At 37.9% G+C, this 20,256-nt stretch overlaps 1 protein-coding gene across 4 annotated transcripts in view; it reads right to left on the bottom strand.

Annotated features, from left to right (window-relative positions):
- The window catches only part of exoc2 (exocyst complex component 2), a 288,874-nt gene that overhangs the window by 207,396 nt on the left and 61,222 nt on the right, over window positions 1-20,256 (bottom strand). For all 4 annotated transcript variants that reach the window (XM_048560701.2, XM_048560683.2, XM_059652609.1 and 1 more), the window contains exons 4-5: window positions 19,872-19,998; window positions 3,413-3,526 (exon numbers count right to left, since the gene is read on the bottom strand). In XM_048560701.2, the coding sequence (XP_048416658.2) occupies window positions 3,413-3,526; window positions 19,872-19,998 (241 nt within the window). The remainder of the gene's footprint in view (window positions 1-3,412; window positions 3,527-19,871; window positions 19,999-20,256) is intronic.

Here is a 20,256-nt window from a genome sequence, read left to right as displayed (position 1 = left end):
CTGTAGAAAGTAACACAATATAATACCAGTTTGGTAATGTGCATATGAAAATGATTAAGGCAGCTTAAAAAACATAAAATTTGGAAGTCTGCAGGTGGCCCTACCGATCTGCTGAGATAACTCACCAAGTTAGGAATCAGAAGAACATTATAAATTAGAAAAGCATGAAGGGTAAAAAAAAACACAAAACTGATTACTCGTTTAACCAGCTGATGCCTGGAATGGCAGGACTGACATATGAGATTGGCTAGATTAGGATTGTTTTCACTGGAGCTCAGACGAAGTTGGGCGGGGTGGGGGAAATCTCATACAGACGTGTAAAATGCTAACAGGACTAGACAGGTAGATGCAGGTAGGATGTTCCCGATGGTGGGTGTGTCCAGAACGAGGAGTCAGTCGGAGGATTCGAAACAGACCATTTAGGACAAGAGATGAAGAGATATTTCTTCACCCAAAAGTGGGGAGCCTACGCAATTCATTACCACAAAAGTAGTTGATGCCAAAACATTTAATGTATTCAACAGCCAGCTAGTTATAGCACTTGGGACAAACGGAAACAAAAGCTATGGAGACAAATTAGGATTAGGCTACTGCGTTGTACATCAGACATGATCATGAAGAATGGCGCAGCAGCTCGAAGGGCTGAATGGCCTCCTATGATTGGAGGACGGCGTAGGGGAGATGTCAGAGGTAGGTTCTTTACACAGCGAGTGGTGGGCATGTGGAATGCGCTGCCAGCAATGCTAGTGGAGTCAGATACTTTACAGGCTTTTAAGCAACTTTTGGATAGGCACATGGAGGATAATGAAATGTAGCTTATGCAGGGTAGACTGATCTTAGTAGGATAATAGGTCGGCACAACATCATGGGCCAAAAGGCCTATACTGCGCTGTACTGTTCTATGTTCTGTGTTCTGTGTTCTATATTCTATGCCTATCTTCTATGTTTCTATGATTCTATTACGGGATTCTATAATGGGATTGCTGGGCAACAAAACTGGTACAAAAGTGGATGGATATCATAACTACTATATTATGTTAATAAGGTCTTTTCTTTATGCAACGGACCAGGTTACGAATTTGAGCTGCTCATTCACGGGGCAGGGTTCTCAGGCCAAATGACAGTATAACCTACAATAATTCGTTAGTGGTTCCACACAACCAATCACAGATTTTAAAAATAGCAAGAATTAAAAAACATACTTTGTTTTTCATTTATTAAAGAAGCCTCCCATGGTACAAAAGCATGATTTTAATACTGCACAAACAGTTGAAATATTCAAGTCAAGTCAAAATTAATTAATCCTTTGAGGACAAAAGCATCTTTTTTAAGCTAAACTGAATTTTTAAAAACAATTTTCAGTCCAGCTTCATACATAGCAATAGCAAGTGAATTCCATATGGTACCCAAAATGAAAAAAATTATACATTCGAAAATAATTATTTCTCAGAGTTTTCTAAACATTTGCGAATTAGGGTTTAAGACACATAGCTTGCAGGAAAACCGAAAGAACTATGGATGCAGTAAATCAGAGACAAAAATAGAAATTGCTGGAAAAGCTCAGCAGATCTGGCAGCACCTGTGGAGTCAAACCAGAGTGGGCATTTCTGAGGAAGGATCACTTGACCTGAAACATAACTGATATCTCTCCACTGATGCTGCTGGACCTGCTGAGCTTTACCAGCATCTTCTGATTTTGTCCGTAGCTTAAAAGGATCTTGCACACAGCAACTACAATCCAAGGAACAAAATAGTGGGAAAAATAACTGGCAGTATTTAAGTACAAGTATCAAGGAGGCAGTTTAGTACAAATAATACCTCTTTAAAGTTTATTAATGGAGTGTGGGCACGCTTGCCATTGAGAAGGATGTGGTGAACTGCCTTCTTGAATCACTGCAAAATATTAGGTGCAGGTACACCCAAAATGACTTCCATTAGATGAACTGCTGCAGCCCACGCAGTGTAAGAAGGCAGCACACTGCCAACTTCTCAACAGTAATTCGGATGGGCAGTAAGTGCTGGCCTAGCTAGTGATGCCCACATCCCATTAATGTTTCTTTTAAAATTTAAAAACCAGAAGTTATTCTTTGAAGGTGCAACTAAGCCAGTGAACAAGTTAATCCAGCAAATATAATCTACCTAAACTGTCTAAAGGGCTTGACAAAATTTTTCACATTAGGTTAGTAAGGAGGCCTAGAGGTTGCCAAACAGTGGCTAACTTGTATAGGTGGGCTGGCAACAGAACAGAGAAACAGTAGTAATAAACACAAAAGTGCCCAATTCCTGAAAGAGGAACCAATTAATGAAACTACAGAAATCTACTTTGGAAACTCTACTATTTATAAGATTTGGAACAGGGTTATGTAGCAATTTTACTAAATTTGCATGTGATATAAAGGTTTACAACCAGATACTGAATAGAAAAGAGTTTAATTATTTTCAAAGAAACCTGGATAAAATACGTAGATTGAGATTTGACAGGTGAACATTCACGTGGTTACCGGTCAGAAGACTCAGGGGGAAAAATGACTTCATTTATTGCCTCAAACATTTAATTTTCTATTTATGGTTTGTTCCTTTCCTTCGGTAAATTTAACAACATAATTGCAGAACCAAAGGAAATTATGTTGAATTTTTCATTATTCAACTTCTAAATGTCATGCTTAAAAATGTGCACACACAACTATCTGACCATCTATTATGACAAATGATTTCACTGCTCCAGATAACAGCTACATGGGCCTTTGAGAAAGATTTTAGTTTGTATGTACCACAAAACCTCTGCACATAGGTCAAAGAAGCATTTTTTTAAATGACGGTATTGTAGAATGTTTCCACATCAAATAATTGAACTTATTCTGATACAAACATCCATTGGCTCCATGTATTTCTTCAGCTCTTTTTACAATACTCAGCATTAAAATTTTCTGGAAAACATTTTGCAGAACTTAAAATAAGACTGCACTGTTGCTCCATCTACCTCACAGTGTGATGCTGAATAACTTTCACTTTAAAATATACCACAGCCAGTTTTCTCAGCAACTGAAAGTACATTTTAGAAACCATCTGCCTGTAATTATATGATCAGTTTTATAGTCTACTTCTGTGCAAGTCGGAAAAGATGCTGTTATGATGCAGTTATTTGGTGCCAGGGCAATGCTATTTGCCTTTAACGGAAATAAAGATGAACTTTTCAACAAATGGCTTTGTCAAAGTTTAGTACAGCATTACCATAGACAGCACCTCACCTGAATACCAGAAGCTGTAACCTTATCCCCAGTCATAAGTAAAAGCAGTTAAGCACAGATAGCATTTTTTAAAACAACAATTTTATTAAACAGGCATTTAAAAAGTTGACTCAAATGACAACAAAGATTCAGTATGCATATTCTAATGGTGTCTTTTAACTAACCTTGTAGCAGAGTGATTTTCTATCAGATACCAGGTGGCAGAAAACTTTTCACTAGTAAAATCACCGCTCATACCCTGAAACAATCCTTCCAGGTCCTTCTGAGGAATTCTGCCTCTGCAAAAGGAATTAAAATTAAATATGTACAGGAGTTCTCAGCTGGCTTGTTAAACCTACAATAGAGCAAATTTATAGATGTGGTATTTCTAAAAGGGATAAGTTTTTAAAAAGTATTCTGTCAACTTTGTAAATTAACAGATTACGCTCACTTCAGTTCCAAAACAAGCCTTGCAATCATTATTAAAGAAAAAGATTCCGAATAAGTTAGGTATTTTCAGTCAGGATTCTGAATTAAAACTATGACAAAAGTATTTCACAGTTGTCTATTAATGCAAATAGATAATTAAGTCAATTATTTTGCACAGTATACTTTAAATTGTATTCAACTTAAACTTTCTTCTCAAATTGTAAGTTTTTTTAAACAATATTTTTTTTAAAAATGACACATTTTGTTGTTAGCAACGAAAGAATGGTTCCGAACACATTAAAATTACACAATCACAGCAATGGGTGTTTTGCATTATAACTTTCAGTAATTAGCAAGCCAAAAATTTGGACCTTCTGCAGAGGTCTGGTATCCATATGGCCAGAGCCAATGGAATTCTCTTTAAGCATCCTTACTGATCAGCTTCTGGATAGTACTACTTACTGAAAGGGTTAAATGAAAAGCCTTTTAGTGAAATAAGATAGGCAGAAAGGAAAACAATGGCATAAAGAAAAGGACTCAAGACTGCTCTGTCAGCGGGATCACAGCTAGTCCAACACACCTCACACCCACTTTCCTGTTCTTTCCCCATAGAACAGAAGATTAGCATACGCATTCTACATTTGATAGAGAATGAAACTAAGGCAAATAAACAGGTCAGAGTGTGGTCAATATAAAGAGGTAGACTGGACTGCACAATCTATCAGCGAGATATGGAAAACAATGGATTTTTGAAAACAATACCTGATGTATGTCCTGCAGGAGCTAATACTGACAATAGGATTTCTGTTTAACATGTGACTGCAAACTGACAAGATTAGAGTTGAGTAACGTATAGGTGATTTAAGGTGTATGTAAGGACAGAGCACTTGTGATTTTTCAGAGTACAGTCTTAGGCCGTCCAAAGCTGGCTCTCTCTGCATATACATCAATAAATGGTCATGACAAACCACCAAGAGATTCAGGTACAAGTTACAACAACATTACTCGGCATTAAAATTCATTTATACTGAGTAAACAAGACAAATTTTCTCTGGTGTGTTTACTGAGTATTTAGTGGCTAGATAATGCAAATTCCTAACTATTTATATATGTGAATGCCAAGCCACTCAAATGAGGTACTGTTAAACAGCAGTTTATGAAGGAGCAAAACAAAACTTGGAAAGCAGCCCCTTGATTTCTAGGTTAATGGCCTCACCACTATTTCTACCTCAAAACCTGCATCAAACAGTGTACATTTATAGATTGAAACAGTGATAGAAATAAACACAAAAAAACTTGACGTTTTATTTGCCTATCATCCACTGACAGTTTATGGCATCTTAAAAAAAAAAGGGGAAAGTTAATATTATCACAATCAGGATAGGAGTAGGATAAAACTGGGTCATAATACAAGGCAATCAGCTCTTGCCACACCGCACACAACAGAGGTACAGAACTTCTACTCAAATACTCAAGTATTTTTATTGTTTAAAATGTCAGTATTTAGACTTTCTCTAAAAAAGGTAGTAACATCACATATATAGAGAAGAATACTTGCAATAATGTGCCAAAAACAAGGCTTCATCATCATTTCATAATTTGCAAGCTGAGAAAAACATAAGGGGAAAAACAGCCATGAGTCCTCAGAAGGTCTACATTAGCTCTGGCATAGCTGTCCGATTTGAAATTTCACTCACAGCATGGATAACGCTAGATTTCTACATCTCCTAGACAACATTAGAGAAACTTCATAACCTATAAGTGGATTTTTTCAAAACCTTAAAAGGAAAGCATGCTATAGAAATGCTGAATTTATACAAGTGATGATAACAACTAGAGTGGCCATGTTCTAGCTCACAAAGATCAACTTGACACAAGCACGAGAAACTATCGCAAAGAATTTCAGTTTTTAATGTTATATTATGAAATTATTTCACTGTAGAATCGATTAAGTACCAAGGCAGCATAACTCCTTAACTTTGACTGCACAGTGTTATTTTTCTTTCCAGAAATGAATCCAATCATCCAAGATTTGGATATTATAAGTACTCACACTAGTCTAAATGGCACATGAGAAAAATATACAACAAGTCTATGCAGTCCATTTTCTTTTAATTGTACCATTTGATTCAAAATTCAATAAATACTGAAAGGCTGAGTAGTAAAATTTCCAATGGATTCAATAAAAAGATGTCACTTTGCTTGTCACTAAACAAGCTGCAAATTAAATCAGATCAAAATTGAAGTGTCAAGATGAAATAATGCACAGCATCCACCACAAGGTGGCAGTGTGTATTCGAATGTGTTTTGCCAATACAATAAAATAATTTTTAAAAAAGATGCTGCTTCAAAAATGCAGTAGTTGGAGATGTTGCTTGGTGGGATCTGACATTTTATTTTTGAAATCCAGTTGGACATGTCCACATGATCAGTGCAGACTATATGCCAGTATCACAATGCATACCTCTAATTTTAGGCAATGCAAAATTGCATGTGCTTTTTTAAAAAATGATGGCTTGAAGGTATCTCAAAATGAAAATGTAGCTGCTAATTTCCCTTAGTTTGCATTTCAGACTGCAACACTAAACAGTAGGTTTGTATGAATAGTGCAACAGCCACTGCATTCACAGTGGCAGTCTTCTATCACACAAAACAAAGGTTTGTGCATGGTGACCAAGTTTGTTAGCATTTGCTGCAGAGCAAGATAGTAGGTTGAGAAGTTTACTGGCCCAGTTTTAATAGGATTCTTTCTTGGATAGCTGAACTGCTCATTTCTGCTGGTCTCTTCCAATAGCCTTCCAAAAAAACAAAAAAAAAATCAGCTTCCAGAGATCATGGTTGTTGGTAGCTGTCACTGTTCATATCCACCATTTTTATATCTCATTTCTACATATCATTGCAATGGATGTATGGCCACCCCAGAAGATCATGACCTAGTGGCTTTTTCACTATACTGAAGGTCTTTGGTTGTTTGGTCGTTGACCGTTTCCCAAGTGTTGCTGAACCATGACATCATTGAATTAGCGAAGAGTCTACTCTGAGAGAATTGGCATGCTCCAAGATATTGGACTGGGTGACCCTGTCCTGCCAAGAGATACTAAGCATAACTTAGACAATGATGTGGAAACCACACATTCATTTGTTTACTAAGCACCTACTGTCCAGATCTCACCAATGTAGAACAGTGCAATGGAAGATGCAGGGTAAGTAGATGTGTAGATTGTTTTCTCAGACAGATTATTGCAATTGTGAAGCACGAGTTGATTTAGCATCAAATGACAGACTATTAGTGATCACTGAACCTAAATATATGAAGCTTTCAACATCATTCATCATTATGCTGTCAAATGTGATAGACGAAGGTACGACAACATCTTGATCCATGACATTTGCCTTCCAAATGCCAAAGGTTAAATCAAAATCTTTACTAAAATAACAAAAAAATCTGTCTATTAGCCAATGAAGGTGTTTGTGGGTTTGAAATGCTAGTATGGCATTGTCAACTGACAGCAACTTTCTGACAGCACTTGGCACATTTTGTCTTCTATCTTGGGTGAGCAAGGCTGAACAACTTTATTACTTATGGTATCTAAACAGACACACCCTGTTGATCACCTGAAGGCACATGACAGCAGCAAAATGTATACCAATACTCTGCAATATGATATTGTATCTCAAAAGGAAGATGTATTTCACTTTTTCTGTTAGAACAATCTGCTTCCACTCCTCCGACACGCAAAAACACGACTATATTTTCACAAGGCAAATACAGAAAAATATAATCATGCTCTATAATTGTAATTGTAAACATTTTGAACTGGGTGCCAAATGAGAAAACCTATTTAATGTTAACATTCACTGCCACATGCCACAAATCATCAATAAATTTACTTTTTGAAGGTCCTCCATTGAAAAGTGATTGTCATGGATACTCAGCATTGTAATTCCAGTGAGATACGTTTAAACCAAAAATTACTGATTGTTACAGAATACAGCCAATAGCATAGCCAAAGTGAAATATTTTCTGGTTAAAAGCAAGGAATACGGTACCTTGAAAATGAAGTGGAAAATTAGTTTAGCAGTAGCCTGAGAATACATTTCAGATAACCATCAAACAGAAAAAGGTTCACAAAATACATAATGTGTATATAAGCTTGGAATCAACAAGGCTGCTTTTGACTTTTAAATTTTAAAAAAATTTAGCAATGAAATGCCAGAAATGCCAGTAAAAGTTCAACCAGCAAGCTAACTTCTTAGACTAATGCTTAATCCAGCATTGTGAATCTGTGAGTCACTAACATTTAAATGCATTCACTGCAATCATTATTATACTGTAATCTTTGAAGTTCATAGTCTACAGTTTGTAATGAAACTGACAACGTATTGAGTGAATACGGTTGCTTTTGGCTGGAAACAGGCTGTGTGTGACCACTGCTACATAAACATTCGTCATTTGTTTTACTTATAAAATGCATTCATTGGCACGCAACTTTCAGTAAATCTAGTTGAATTATGGCAACAAATTAACTAGTGGAGGGAAAAGCAGCACTAAGGTATGGGGGAAAACACACTATGATCTTTGGTGCAATCACAGAACAATTTGTTTTGTGAGAAAAATCTGATATCTGATAAGTTGCCAAGTTACCTTCAACACAAGTAATTTTAACATCTGAATGGTGCTCATGAGGAGTACATTTCATAAATGTATAAACCAGAGGAACACATCAGAACAAGCTTACGGTACAGTAACCCATTGAGTCAATTCAATCAACAGTTTGGATTTATATAATACTTAGTAAAATAAAATATCCCAAAAGATACCTAGAGAAGCTTAAGACAAAATACGACAATGACTCAAGATCATTTTCGATTTGTGACAAATGACAGGCAGTGAGGTTGAGAGATTCAGTGAGGGAATTCAGCACCTAGAGCTCAGATGCTGAATCTACAGCTGCTAAGCAATTAAGCAATTAAAATTAAAGACCCTGAGGGAGCCAATGTTAGAGAAACACAAGAGACCGTGGAATTGAAAGACATTACAGATATATGGAGAGAATGAGGCTATTGACAGACTTGAAACCAAGGATGAGAACTTTGAAATCAAGGCACTGCTCTAGGGTCAATGTACACAGGTGAGCACAGAACTGACGCCTGAGCAGGATTTGGTACAAGTTAGGGCACAACAGTGGTAGTTCTAAAGGCATTGAGTTTACAGAGTATAAGATGTGGCAGAGCTTTGAAAGACTTCTTTATGGAGCACTGAAGTGGCAGGCCAGCCAATAGTGCATTCAGACAGTCAAGATTAAAGCTAAAATAAAATTGACAATTAGGGAAGGAAGCTTGTGGTTGGAATGAAAACAATGCACAGGATTTTCAGAGTCAGCCGAAATCCACAGCCATTTAGAATTAGTCGTTGTAGGGAGAGCAAACTTGACAGTCCCACCCATAAGGACGTACAAGGAAAAGAGTCCATTCAGCTTATTGAACCTGTTCTACCATTCAATGAGACCGTGGCCTACCTTCCCTCTAATTTTTCCAACTGTGTGCAGACCTGAGTCCATGCACAACTATGACTTTGGAAACCAGAAATCAATAAGTCTGCACACCCAGACCCACTGAGTGGCTGCTCAGCTTAGAGACAACAGGGATCACAGCCGATCGAATAATCCTCCCCCCCACCCCTTTAATCATGGATTCTCTTACCGATTAAAAACCTCTCTCAGCCTGTGGTAAAGAATTCCACAGGCTCACTGCCCTCGGAGAAGAAATACCTCATTGTCTCTATCCTAACTGGGTGACATCTGAATAAAAAGGTTACATCTGTGGTGTTAGGCTCTTTACATCCATTCTGTCAAGTCCCATAAGATTCTTATGTTTCAATAAGGTTTTCTTTCATTCTTCCAAACTCCAATGAGTACAGTCTCAACTAATTCAACCTCTCCTGATAAAGACAATCCCTGCATCACCCAGGGTTATCCAATGCCAGTACACCCAATACTGTTCAGTGTTCACCTTGTAAGATATCCCATTTCCATCTCCTTCAATTTTTACAGGAATTGGTGCCAGTAGCAAGACCAAGACACTCCTAACATGACAAGCTCCAGCAAAAGGAATGGCATTTCCTAATCCCAACAATGTGTGTGCAAAAGCTCAAACTTCTCCAATGGTTTATAAATTTACAGATCTCAGAAGTCATGATCCCTATTTGGTTTATAAAATCTTTCGAAATCTAACTTCAAATGGTCATGGTCATCTGAACTCATGCCAATATATATCTATATCTATATCTATAATTATAGAAAACTTCTGAATTTAGTGCCCGATGTTATAAAAGCAGGGTGAAAATTTAGAAACAGAAGAGAGGGGGCAAGAAAGATGATGGTAAGGCAACAGAATATCATCAGTTACAAATGGAGACTGATGTGCTCAGATGAAGGGACATGTAGATAAGGAATACAAAGGGCCAAAGATAATTTTTTGGAGACAGCAGATGTAACTGAAGGAATGAAAAAAAAAGTTATACAGATGATTCTCTGGCTCCAACCAGGTAGATCAGAATGCAACTGGTTGATGTAATCATATCCAGCAGGACAAGTTACAGCGATCTTCAAGAAGAATGGTGTGATCAACTAAATGGTTGTAAACAGGTTGAGAAGAACCAAGTGGGTTAAATTTACCTTTGACACAGCTGCATCACAACGTCATTTGAGATGTGAATAGGAGTAATTTCCAGGCTATGGCATAGAGAGAAATCTGAGTGGTAAAAGCAGCCATTCCAAAGGCTCAGTATTGTTCCTGCTGCTCAGAGTCAAAAAACTTTGTCAAGTATGATAACTGCAAGATTATAAATTGCATAATTTTGACATATCATATGAGAACATAAATCACTTTCCTGGAACACAAACAAAAGCCTTCATTTAATAGGTTTCAAATCAGAGCTTGCTTTTTTTTTAAAAAAGGACAGTATTATCCTCAATTAGTCCTCTATTCTTGCCATTCACTTTTCTTTTGCACTTTGCACATTTCTAATGACCACCTCCAGTATTGTTAGCCCTAATTTTAACCAATCAAACCTCACAAAAAGCATTGAAATTAACAACCTGGGAGAACATAACATCTCGTGGTCTATATTTTTAAATGGTGCTTGCTGAAGAATGTAAGTTACAATAACAACAGGAAATATGCCATTAATCTTTGAATAGCAGTGTGACTCAAATGATCACCTGAGGCCAAGTTTAACATCTCCTCTCACGCATGCTGACTGATTGGCTCAGATTTTTCAGTAAAGTCATGGACTGGATCTTGAACCAATGACCTCTAAATGAGAAAAATGCATCCACTGAACCAATCAGCATGGGACGGGAAAGAGAGTTCAGAGGTTTATGGTCAACAACGCACACACCTCAAATAAAAGCTGCCAACCAAGCTAATAGACACCTCAGGTACATGATTTTCACTTTTCCTGACTTGAATTTGAATGTGGCAATTAATCAAGAAGTGCTCCAGGCATCTAGCAACACTGATCTCATCTGTTGGTAAGTCGGAAAATCATTAAAGAATTCAAAGTGAACAGAGTTAAATTTTTCCAAATGTGAAATAAGGATTCCTGTGTACACATCAGAATCTTAAACTATCTTAAAACAGTTTAAAAGTTTAAGATTAAATTTCTAATCTAAGAAACTCAATTCAAGAAAAATGAACATCAAAAGACAAATGATTTCCAAAGCCAGAAAGTTTTTTTAATAAAAGAAGTTGCTATAACATGTTGCAGTTGGTTGGCCCGCCGAGCTGGTTTGTTGCTCCACAGATGTTTCGTTACCGTGCTTCGTAGCACCGTCAGTGCAGCCTCTGGTGAAGTGTTGGTGTGTTTTGCCGCCTGGTGGTTAATGCTGGGGTCCATTGCAATGGATTGCCTCACTTCTGGGTTTCCCCCCCAACAGTGGAATGTATATGGGGTCGAGTTCAGTGTGTTTATTAATAGTATGCTTCGTGGAGTGCCATGCTTCCTGGAATTCACGTGCTTGTCTCTGGCGAGCTGTCCCAGAATCTTGGTGTTGTCCCAGTCGAAGTTCTTCTTGTCCATGTGGATTGAGATGAGTGAGTATTGATAGTGTATTTTTGTAGCCAGTTGGTGATCATGTACTCTTGTTGTGAGTTTCCTTCTTGTTTGTCCAATGTAGTGTTTCTCGCAGTCTCTGCAGGGGATCTTGTAGATGACACCGGTCCTGTCCAGGGCAGGGAGTGGTTCTTTATTTCGGTGAGCACTTGCCATAGGGTTGATGTGGGCTTGTGTGCCACTCTGCTCAACGGAACTGCTCAGCGAGCCAACCAACATCAACATCCACAACCCGAGCTACTGATCTACTCCAAAACTTTAGTTGCGATAAGAATATACAGAAACAGATTTTAAGACTATACCATGAAATAACAGAACAATCTCTCATCAATTCTGAGATTTCAGAAAGACCTCCAATCATTGAGACTGCAGCAACATTGTCTGTGGAGGAAGAACATAGAACATTATAGCACAGTACAGGCCCTTCGGCCCTCGATGTTGTGCCGACCTGTCATACCGATCTCAAGCCCATCTACCCCACACTATTCCATGCACGTCCATATGCTTATCCAATGACGACTTAAATGTACCCAAAGTTGGCGAATCTACTACCGTTGCAGGCAAAGCGTTCCATTCCCTTACTACTCTGAGTAAAGAAACCACCTCTGACATCTGTCCTATATCTTTCACCCCTCAATTTGAAGCTATGCCCCCTCGTGCTCACTGTCACCATCCTAGGAAAAAGGCTCTCCCTATCCACCCTATCTAACCCTCTGATTATTTTATATGTCTCAATTAAGTCACCTCTCAACTTTCTTCTCTCTAATGGGAACGGCCTCAAGTCCCTCAGCCTTTCCTCATAAGACTTTCCCTCCATACCAGGCAACATCCTAGTAAATCTCCTCTGCACCCTTTCCAAAGCTTCCACATCCTTCTTATATTGCAGTGACCAGAACTGTACACAATACTCCAAGTGCGGCCGCACCAGTGTTTTGTAGAGCTTCACCATAACCTCTTGGTTCCGGAACTCGATCCCTCTATTAATAAAAGCTAAAACACTGTATGCCTTCTTAACAGCCCTGTCCACCTGGGTGGCAACTTTCAAGAATCTGTGTACTTGGACCACGAGATCTCTCTGCTCGTCTACACTACCAAGAATCTTACCATTAGCCCAGTACTTTGCCTTCCAGTTACTCCTACCAAAGTGCATCACCTCACACTTGTCTGCATTAACCTCCATTTGCCACCTCTCAGCCTAGCTCTGCAGCTTATCTATGTCTCTCTGCAACCTACAGCATCCTTCGTCACTATCCACAACTCCACCGACCTTGGTGTCGTCTGCAAATTTACTAACGCATCCTTCTACGCCCTCATCCAGGTCATTTATTAAAAATGACAAACAGCAGTGGACCCAACACCGACCCTTGCAGGTCAGTGATAACAATGCTAAGTTTCTGTTTGTGACTGCACAAGCATGGACTTAAATTTAATAGGATGCTGAGAATGTTGACAGTTTCACTGTCATTACAACTAGAAAATGCCTGCTGTTAAGTATATAGGGAAAAAACAATGGAGAAACTATCTGAAATTGAAAATGGATTTGTACAGTGACAGTGAAAAGTAGATGGCATGAAAAAGCAAATTTACTTTAGAGAAAAAAAAGATTGTATCTCAAGTTTCTAGTTTTCACACTAATTTCAACATTTGCAATAACGGACTTCTGCTGTTAAACATTGGAATGTGTAACATCGATTTAAATTTAGCTCAATGCTGTCACTTGCTTTCTTTTCTTCAAAATCCATAGGGAAGGAGTACTGAACGACAGACTGCAGCTACACGAAGCAGCATTCAATGCCTCCATTCTGGTAACAGGAGAACACTAGAAGTCTTCTTAGTGGCTAGTGAGACCAAACACTTAAATCTGTTACCACATGAATATCTTTTTACACATTAAAATTTTATCTCCTCCATTTCAAATTTGATGAACAAAAACAGAAAGGAGCAGAAAGATTACAGACACATGAAATACTTGAATCAGGTGTCTATCTGAAACATTAATGCTATTTTTCCTCGACAGATACGGCCGACCTTGTAGAGTTTTTCCAGAACTGGAAAAGAACATCCCTAAAAATGCAAAATTCATTTAATTTTACAATAATTCAGACTTAAAGTAACGATTTGCATTCATCTTGTGAATAACTTCAATAAAAACATTTAGGAGGTATGGCTGCTATAATAAGAACACGTAAAATTAATTTGCAGCAAACAAAAACAGAAATTGCTGGAGGAATTCAACAATTCTGGCAACATCTGTGGAAAGAAAACAGTTTTCATGTTGGCAACCCTTCTTCAGAACTGTGTTCAGTGTCACTGGGCTCAAAATGTTAACTCAGTTTTCACTCCACAGATGCTGCCAGACCTGCTGGGTTTCTCCACTAATTTCTGTTTTTTTCCTTTTTCAGATTTCCAGCATTCACGGTTCATTGTTTTATTTTAAGTAAAATGATTTCACTGGCAAATGTGCCTTAAAGTTTATTGGTAGTTCATTTTGTTCCTTCTCCAACTATTGAATTGTTTTGCATGTGCTTCACCGTAAATTTTATTGGTCATGCAATCCATTATTTCCTGCACACGGAGACTAATTTTGTCACATACTACTGAATGTCAGGAGACTGTTGTCTCACACTGGAGACAGAGCTCTGTAATTTGCCAGTTTTCAACAATACCTCTGCTGCAAAAACTATCAAAATATTTGGAAAACTACAACTCTTGCATATTGATGATACAAACTGTATCAACAATCAACCATTAATTTGTGTATTTTTTCATACATATTAAGAAAACAAGTAAATGGCTGCTGTGTATCAATAGGGTTGAACAGTAGGACAATTTTTTATACAACCTTTTCAACAATTAATACCAATAATGTATTTGAGTTTAGAGGAAGTGGTGAGCAACATAAATCATTAGAAATTGAGAAAGTTCACAAAGAAGTTGCATTGTAACATAGCACATTCAATAGTTATTTTAGGTAAATGAAAAACTGTACTTTGATGCGACAATTGCTGGCACACCTTACTTGTTGCCGTAACAAATTCCACTATTCGTGTGCAAATTCACCACTAAAATTTGATGTACACAATTGTTGTACCTGGCATTTAATATATAGTTATTGTTATGATCCCAGCGGATGGTAACACTGGACTAGCTGAATCTCAAAATTAAACTTGAAACAACCCAAGTTTTATTTTCGCACTTTGGTTCTCACAGGAGTCAGTCACTGACTATATTCAAAAGAGGATGACAATTTTTTTTAAACAAAAGAAAATAAGCCTATAACATAATTGTAAGAAGTCACGATAACGCTGGACAAGACAACTTAGAAAGATTTAAAACATAAACAGCAAAAATATCCAACCCTTTTCCCTAGCAATGCCCTTCATAGTTTCTCAATCTCAAAGAAATAATACTCCTATGTTGACTGTCCAATTTCTTACTTAGGTGACTCTTTTCAGCCCTTATCCATGGATTCCTGAAACTCAAGACTTTTTTTCCAACTGTTATGGCTTGAAGACTTCTTGCCAGCTCTGATAGAATTGAGAAGAAGCACCCAGATTGACAGTTCAGAGGCGTCTACCATTGCTCACAGTTTGAAGACTTACAAAAACTGATCAACTGCTCTTCTGCTCGATGACTTTGCTTGCGGACTCGACATACTGGTGGCCCCTAACATGCTGAGTCTGTCAGTCATTAAACACAATTTTGTAAATATCCATAAATTAACTTTCCATGCAGCTGATTCAGTCATTTAAGTCACATGCTCTTAGGGAAAGCAAGTCTTTACTTCATTATTCAAAATGACTGATTTTGTGTAAAAATTGTCACTTCACAGACTGAAGACTAAGACCTATTTTTGAATCCAAGTTTCCAAATACTACAAAAAAAATCACGTTACTTGGAGCTTTAACATCTGGTCTGATACTTGAAATTATTGACGTTCTTACCCATCACTATATACTACTCGGCTTTCAAGTGGAAGCTGAGATATTCATATGCAAAGTTTGAGATTTCCCTCAAGCTTCATCGCCATATTCCCCCTATTCCCTTATTGTGCTAAATAATTTGTACAGAAAATAGCCAGGAATACATTTATTTCCTGCAAAGTAGCATTTGTGCTACCATTAGTTTACCTCAATATTTCAACAGCGAAAGGGTTAGACTGACAGCTAATCTGTTCATCTGAAAATTGGTAATACTGTATCCCCAAGTGAAGTACCACATTCTTGAGCAATCTAAGATTCAAATTCAATTATTTAAGCAACACCATGACGTGGAATTTCAGAACACTGTTGTTGGCCTTAATTTTGTTTCTAATCAGATGGTATTTTCTTATTTGTCTTATTTAAGTAATGGAGACAAAAGATGTGTCGAATTAAGGTCTACCTTTTCTGAATTTAAACCATTGGCTGAAGTTTAGGTAGGTTTGTGTAACAATAGATGAAAGGAAGAAACAAAACTCAGGGCAAATAGTATCCAGTTCAATACAGCATGAAGCTGGAGGAACACAGCAAGTCAGGCACCATCAGACGAACAGGAGAGGCGATGTTTCAGGTCAGATCTCTTCAGACCTGATGAAGGGTCTTGACCTGAAATGTCAGCTTTCCTGATGCTCTGATGCAGCCTGACCTATCATGTTCCTCCAGCTTCATGCTGTATTGACTCTGATTCCAGCATGTGCAGTTCTTGCTATCTCAGGGCAGCTAGTACTTGTTTGAGGAAATTATACAATATTGGAATTTTAAAATAATGTTGACTTGGAAGTGATGGAACTTTGACATTTCTACCCATGTTTGAGGGAGTAACAAGAGAAGTTAAAATTAACCACTATAACGATTTTGCTTTTAACGTGCAGAAAAAAATTCACTATTGGTTGTTAGATAGAATTCTAAAAGCAGCATGTGGAATGACAGCTCACATTGGTATTGTACTGCACCCAAGCTTTTCAGAATTGCGCATTATTTAAACGTGGATTGAATGCTTTCAGACTTCAATGCCCAATGGCTGAAGTCAGGTCAACATCTTTAATCTACAATGAATCTAGTTTTAATCCTATTAAAACATAACATTATAAAAATCAGAAAATGAAAAAATTTAGAAAAGTGTCTTTTAAGCTTACCATAAGGGAAAAATAAATGAAAAATTAGAGCTTGCATTGGTATCTACTCCAGTTAGACAGTAATAGCTAACTAATGAATTACATGTTTGGCTGAGAACCTGCTGCCAACTATGCTTCTGAATGGGTCTTGGTCTACTTTATCTTATCCTGTAATGAAGAGTATCAGTGAGGTGATGTAGAGCAAGACAAAGTATGAATCAGAATGCAGTATGCAGAATTTTAGACAGGTTAAACTTTCTGCACAATGGAGTTTGGGAAGAGGAGAGTCAAAAAAATGCAAGGATAAAAATGAAGTTGAAGGCAAAAAATGTTTGGTTCAGAGTTTCAGCTCTGCTGGCTGATGTTGGGTGAAGTGGGCAATACTGCGGAGATGGGTATGTAGGTTTGACCAAATGGGGTTTACAATTTCAACATAGCAGCTGATTCAACCCAAGCACACAGCTAAGGAGGGTGAGAGTCAGGAGGAGAGTTAGTGTTGTTGCTGGAAGCCAAATAAGATGGCTTTAAATCTTTCTAACATCCAACTGGAGGAATTTTTAGCTCATTCATTACAATGCCAGATTAAGACACTTGGCAAAAACAAAAAACAGAAAATGCTGAAATAAACTCAGCAACTCAGGCACCATTTGTAGACACCTGTAGAGGTAGATCAGGCAGTAATTAACAATTTAGCACAGAGATTATACCAAATGGAGAAGTGGTGTCAGTATACATCTGAAGGCCAAGTTCGTGCCTGCAGTTGTTATGGAGCGGCACCACCAAAATAAAGAAAAAGGGAATTGAGTTAGAAACAGCAGTATATTCTGAAAAAGAAGCTGCAGTTAGCAATGGCCACTTGCAATGAGAATCTGGGAGCAGAATAGGCATGATAACTCATGGAGAAAAAAATAAAATTTTGCACTGATGAAGCACTTTTCATGACTTAAAGGCAACTCAAAAGTGAATCACTGCCAAACTTGTGTTTAGACAGCTCTTTCAAAACCAATTCTACCTTATGGACTTAATCTTTTTGAAGCCTTTTGAAATTATTGTATCTTGTTCCATTTATGAAGATTTCTACAACTAGTAGGTCTTCCACCGTGCTGTCCTTGAATGTTTAAACCTTGCTTTAAACCAGAAGACACAAATTGTCAGAGATGTGGAAAGTGAGTAAGGTTATCAAAGAATACGGTGGGATATGGATCAGTTGGAAAACTGGGCAGAGAAATGGCAGACAAAGTTTAATCTGAACAAGTGTTGCGATGCATTTTGGGAAGTCAAATGCAAGAAGAAAGAACACAATAAGTGGAAGGAGCCTTAGGAGCACTGATATACGGTGGGACCTTAGAGTGAGAGTACACAGCTCCCTGGAAGTGGCAACACAAATTAATAAGGTGGTAAAGAAGGCAAAAGACATGCTCGTCAGGGCACAGAGTATAAAAACTGGAAAGCCACGTCGCAATTGTATCAGACTTTAGGCCACACTGGCGTACTGTGTGCAGTTCTGATCACCAGTCTATAGGAAAGTTGTAGAGGCTTTGGAGAGGGTGCAAATGGGGTTTACTCGGATGCTTCCTGGATTGGAGTGCATTAGCTATAAGGAGAGGTTGGACAAACTTGCACTGATTTCTGTAGTGCATTGGAGGTTGACCGGAAACATGATAAATATATGTAAAATTAGAAGTGGCATGGAAGGGTGGATAGCCGGAGTCTTTCTCCAATGATGGAAATGTCAACTGCTCAGAGTCATTTATGTCCATCTACTTTAGACTCAACTCCTAACCTAACCTGTGTCACACTCCATTCCCTCACCCTCCAGACCCAAACCCAACTGTTCACAGCCCCCAGGCCATCAAATAGAATTTCTGACAACTGCCTATTTCATATCATTGGAAGGCTAGGACTATACAAGTTTGTAGTCCATATTTTGTCATTCATGCAATGATTGGAAAAACAGACAAATTCAGGTCCCATCACAATCTGATTTACAATATTCCACAGTACCATTACCTGCATTTGGTAAGTCTTATATTCCCTACATATTTTTCACTCCTTACATGCACCTTCACTCACAGCAGCAGCTTAATGCCTCTCAACACTATGCCAAACTTTCTTCTTGGGCCAACTTCGCTAAGTAAGCATTAATAACAAAAGTTGACACTAGTCTTTTGCATTTAAATATTCTCTCCTACTTAACTCCCGTCCCTATTTCGTCTACTTCTCACCTGGGTTAATTCACAATCTCATACATTCTCTATTTCTGGCCTCTCACTATCCAGGCCCACTTTCACGACCCCACTGTTTTTTTTGCTCTCTTGCTGTCACCTTGACATTCACCATTTGCCTTACGCTCCATCTCCCTATTCCTTGTGCCTTTACCCTCGCCCTAAGTGACCTGGTCAAAACTGAACTGTGGTTATGCAAAGGTGTGGAATCAGTGTGGAACTATACCTGATTAAAAGCAAGCATCTACAAGAAGGGAGACATGGGGAAAAATGTAGGAAAACATGAAGAACTGGATTCCAATGCCCACCAAGCATCTTATAAAATTTAAAAACATGTCATATAAAAGAATTTGAAGTACAGCCTCAAAAAGAATTTTTTTTTTAAAACAGAACATATATTAGTGTTTGAGAAAGCTTTGCTCCTTCATTTTGACAAATGTTACAGCAATATCCTCTTATTTCCCTTTCTGCCTGCCTTTCTCCTTCCCACTTGCCAAAGGGAAGAAATAATATATTAACATCCCTCAATGGGATGGTGCGGTATCTGATATGCACAGTCAAGAAGAAAAACGACTAGGCAAGTTTTTCTCACTTGCTCCTCCAAACAACCTGGCATAGATTTAACAAGGTAGTGTAAACATAAATACAGTAAGTAAAGGTTTGAAGCACTGATATTGCTCCAAAATGTTCCTTAACCCACATCCTGTAAAATAAATTCTCCTCTGTCATGAAGTATTTTTCTATTTAAAAATCTTAAATGTACAACTTGGAGTACCTACTTGTCTATATCTATACCAAGAGGGTTTGCTGGGCGCAGAGATAAGGGAGAAATGCCTTTATTCCTATCTGTGCGCATATCATAATAGTTCATTTCTTCAACCCAGACGGCTGACTGTTCCAGAATACCTGTAGAAAAATAAAAATGTACAAGGAATGAGGTATTGTATTAGAAACAAACAGACAAGGAACAAGTTCATTCCAACAGTCAATGATAAATCTACTAAACTGATTGCCAAGAGTATTGTGTTTCCACCTTCAAGTGTTAAGCATAACAGTGCATTTGTTCAGCCATATTTTACAAAAACTATGATAAATTGAAGGCACTTGGTCTCAGGACTCTAAACAGTGCACATTTCTTTCCAACTTTTCTCTTACTTGTGGAAA

The sequence above is a fragment of the Stegostoma tigrinum genome, chromosome 2 (genome assembly GCF_030684315.1).
Source record: "Stegostoma tigrinum isolate sSteTig4 chromosome 2, sSteTig4.hap1, whole genome shotgun sequence".
Taxonomy (NCBI): domain Eukaryota; kingdom Metazoa; phylum Chordata; class Chondrichthyes; order Orectolobiformes; family Stegostomatidae; genus Stegostoma; species Stegostoma tigrinum.
The sequence above is the reverse complement of the archived record's forward strand: the minus strand, read 5'-3'. Positions and strand labels throughout refer to the sequence as shown.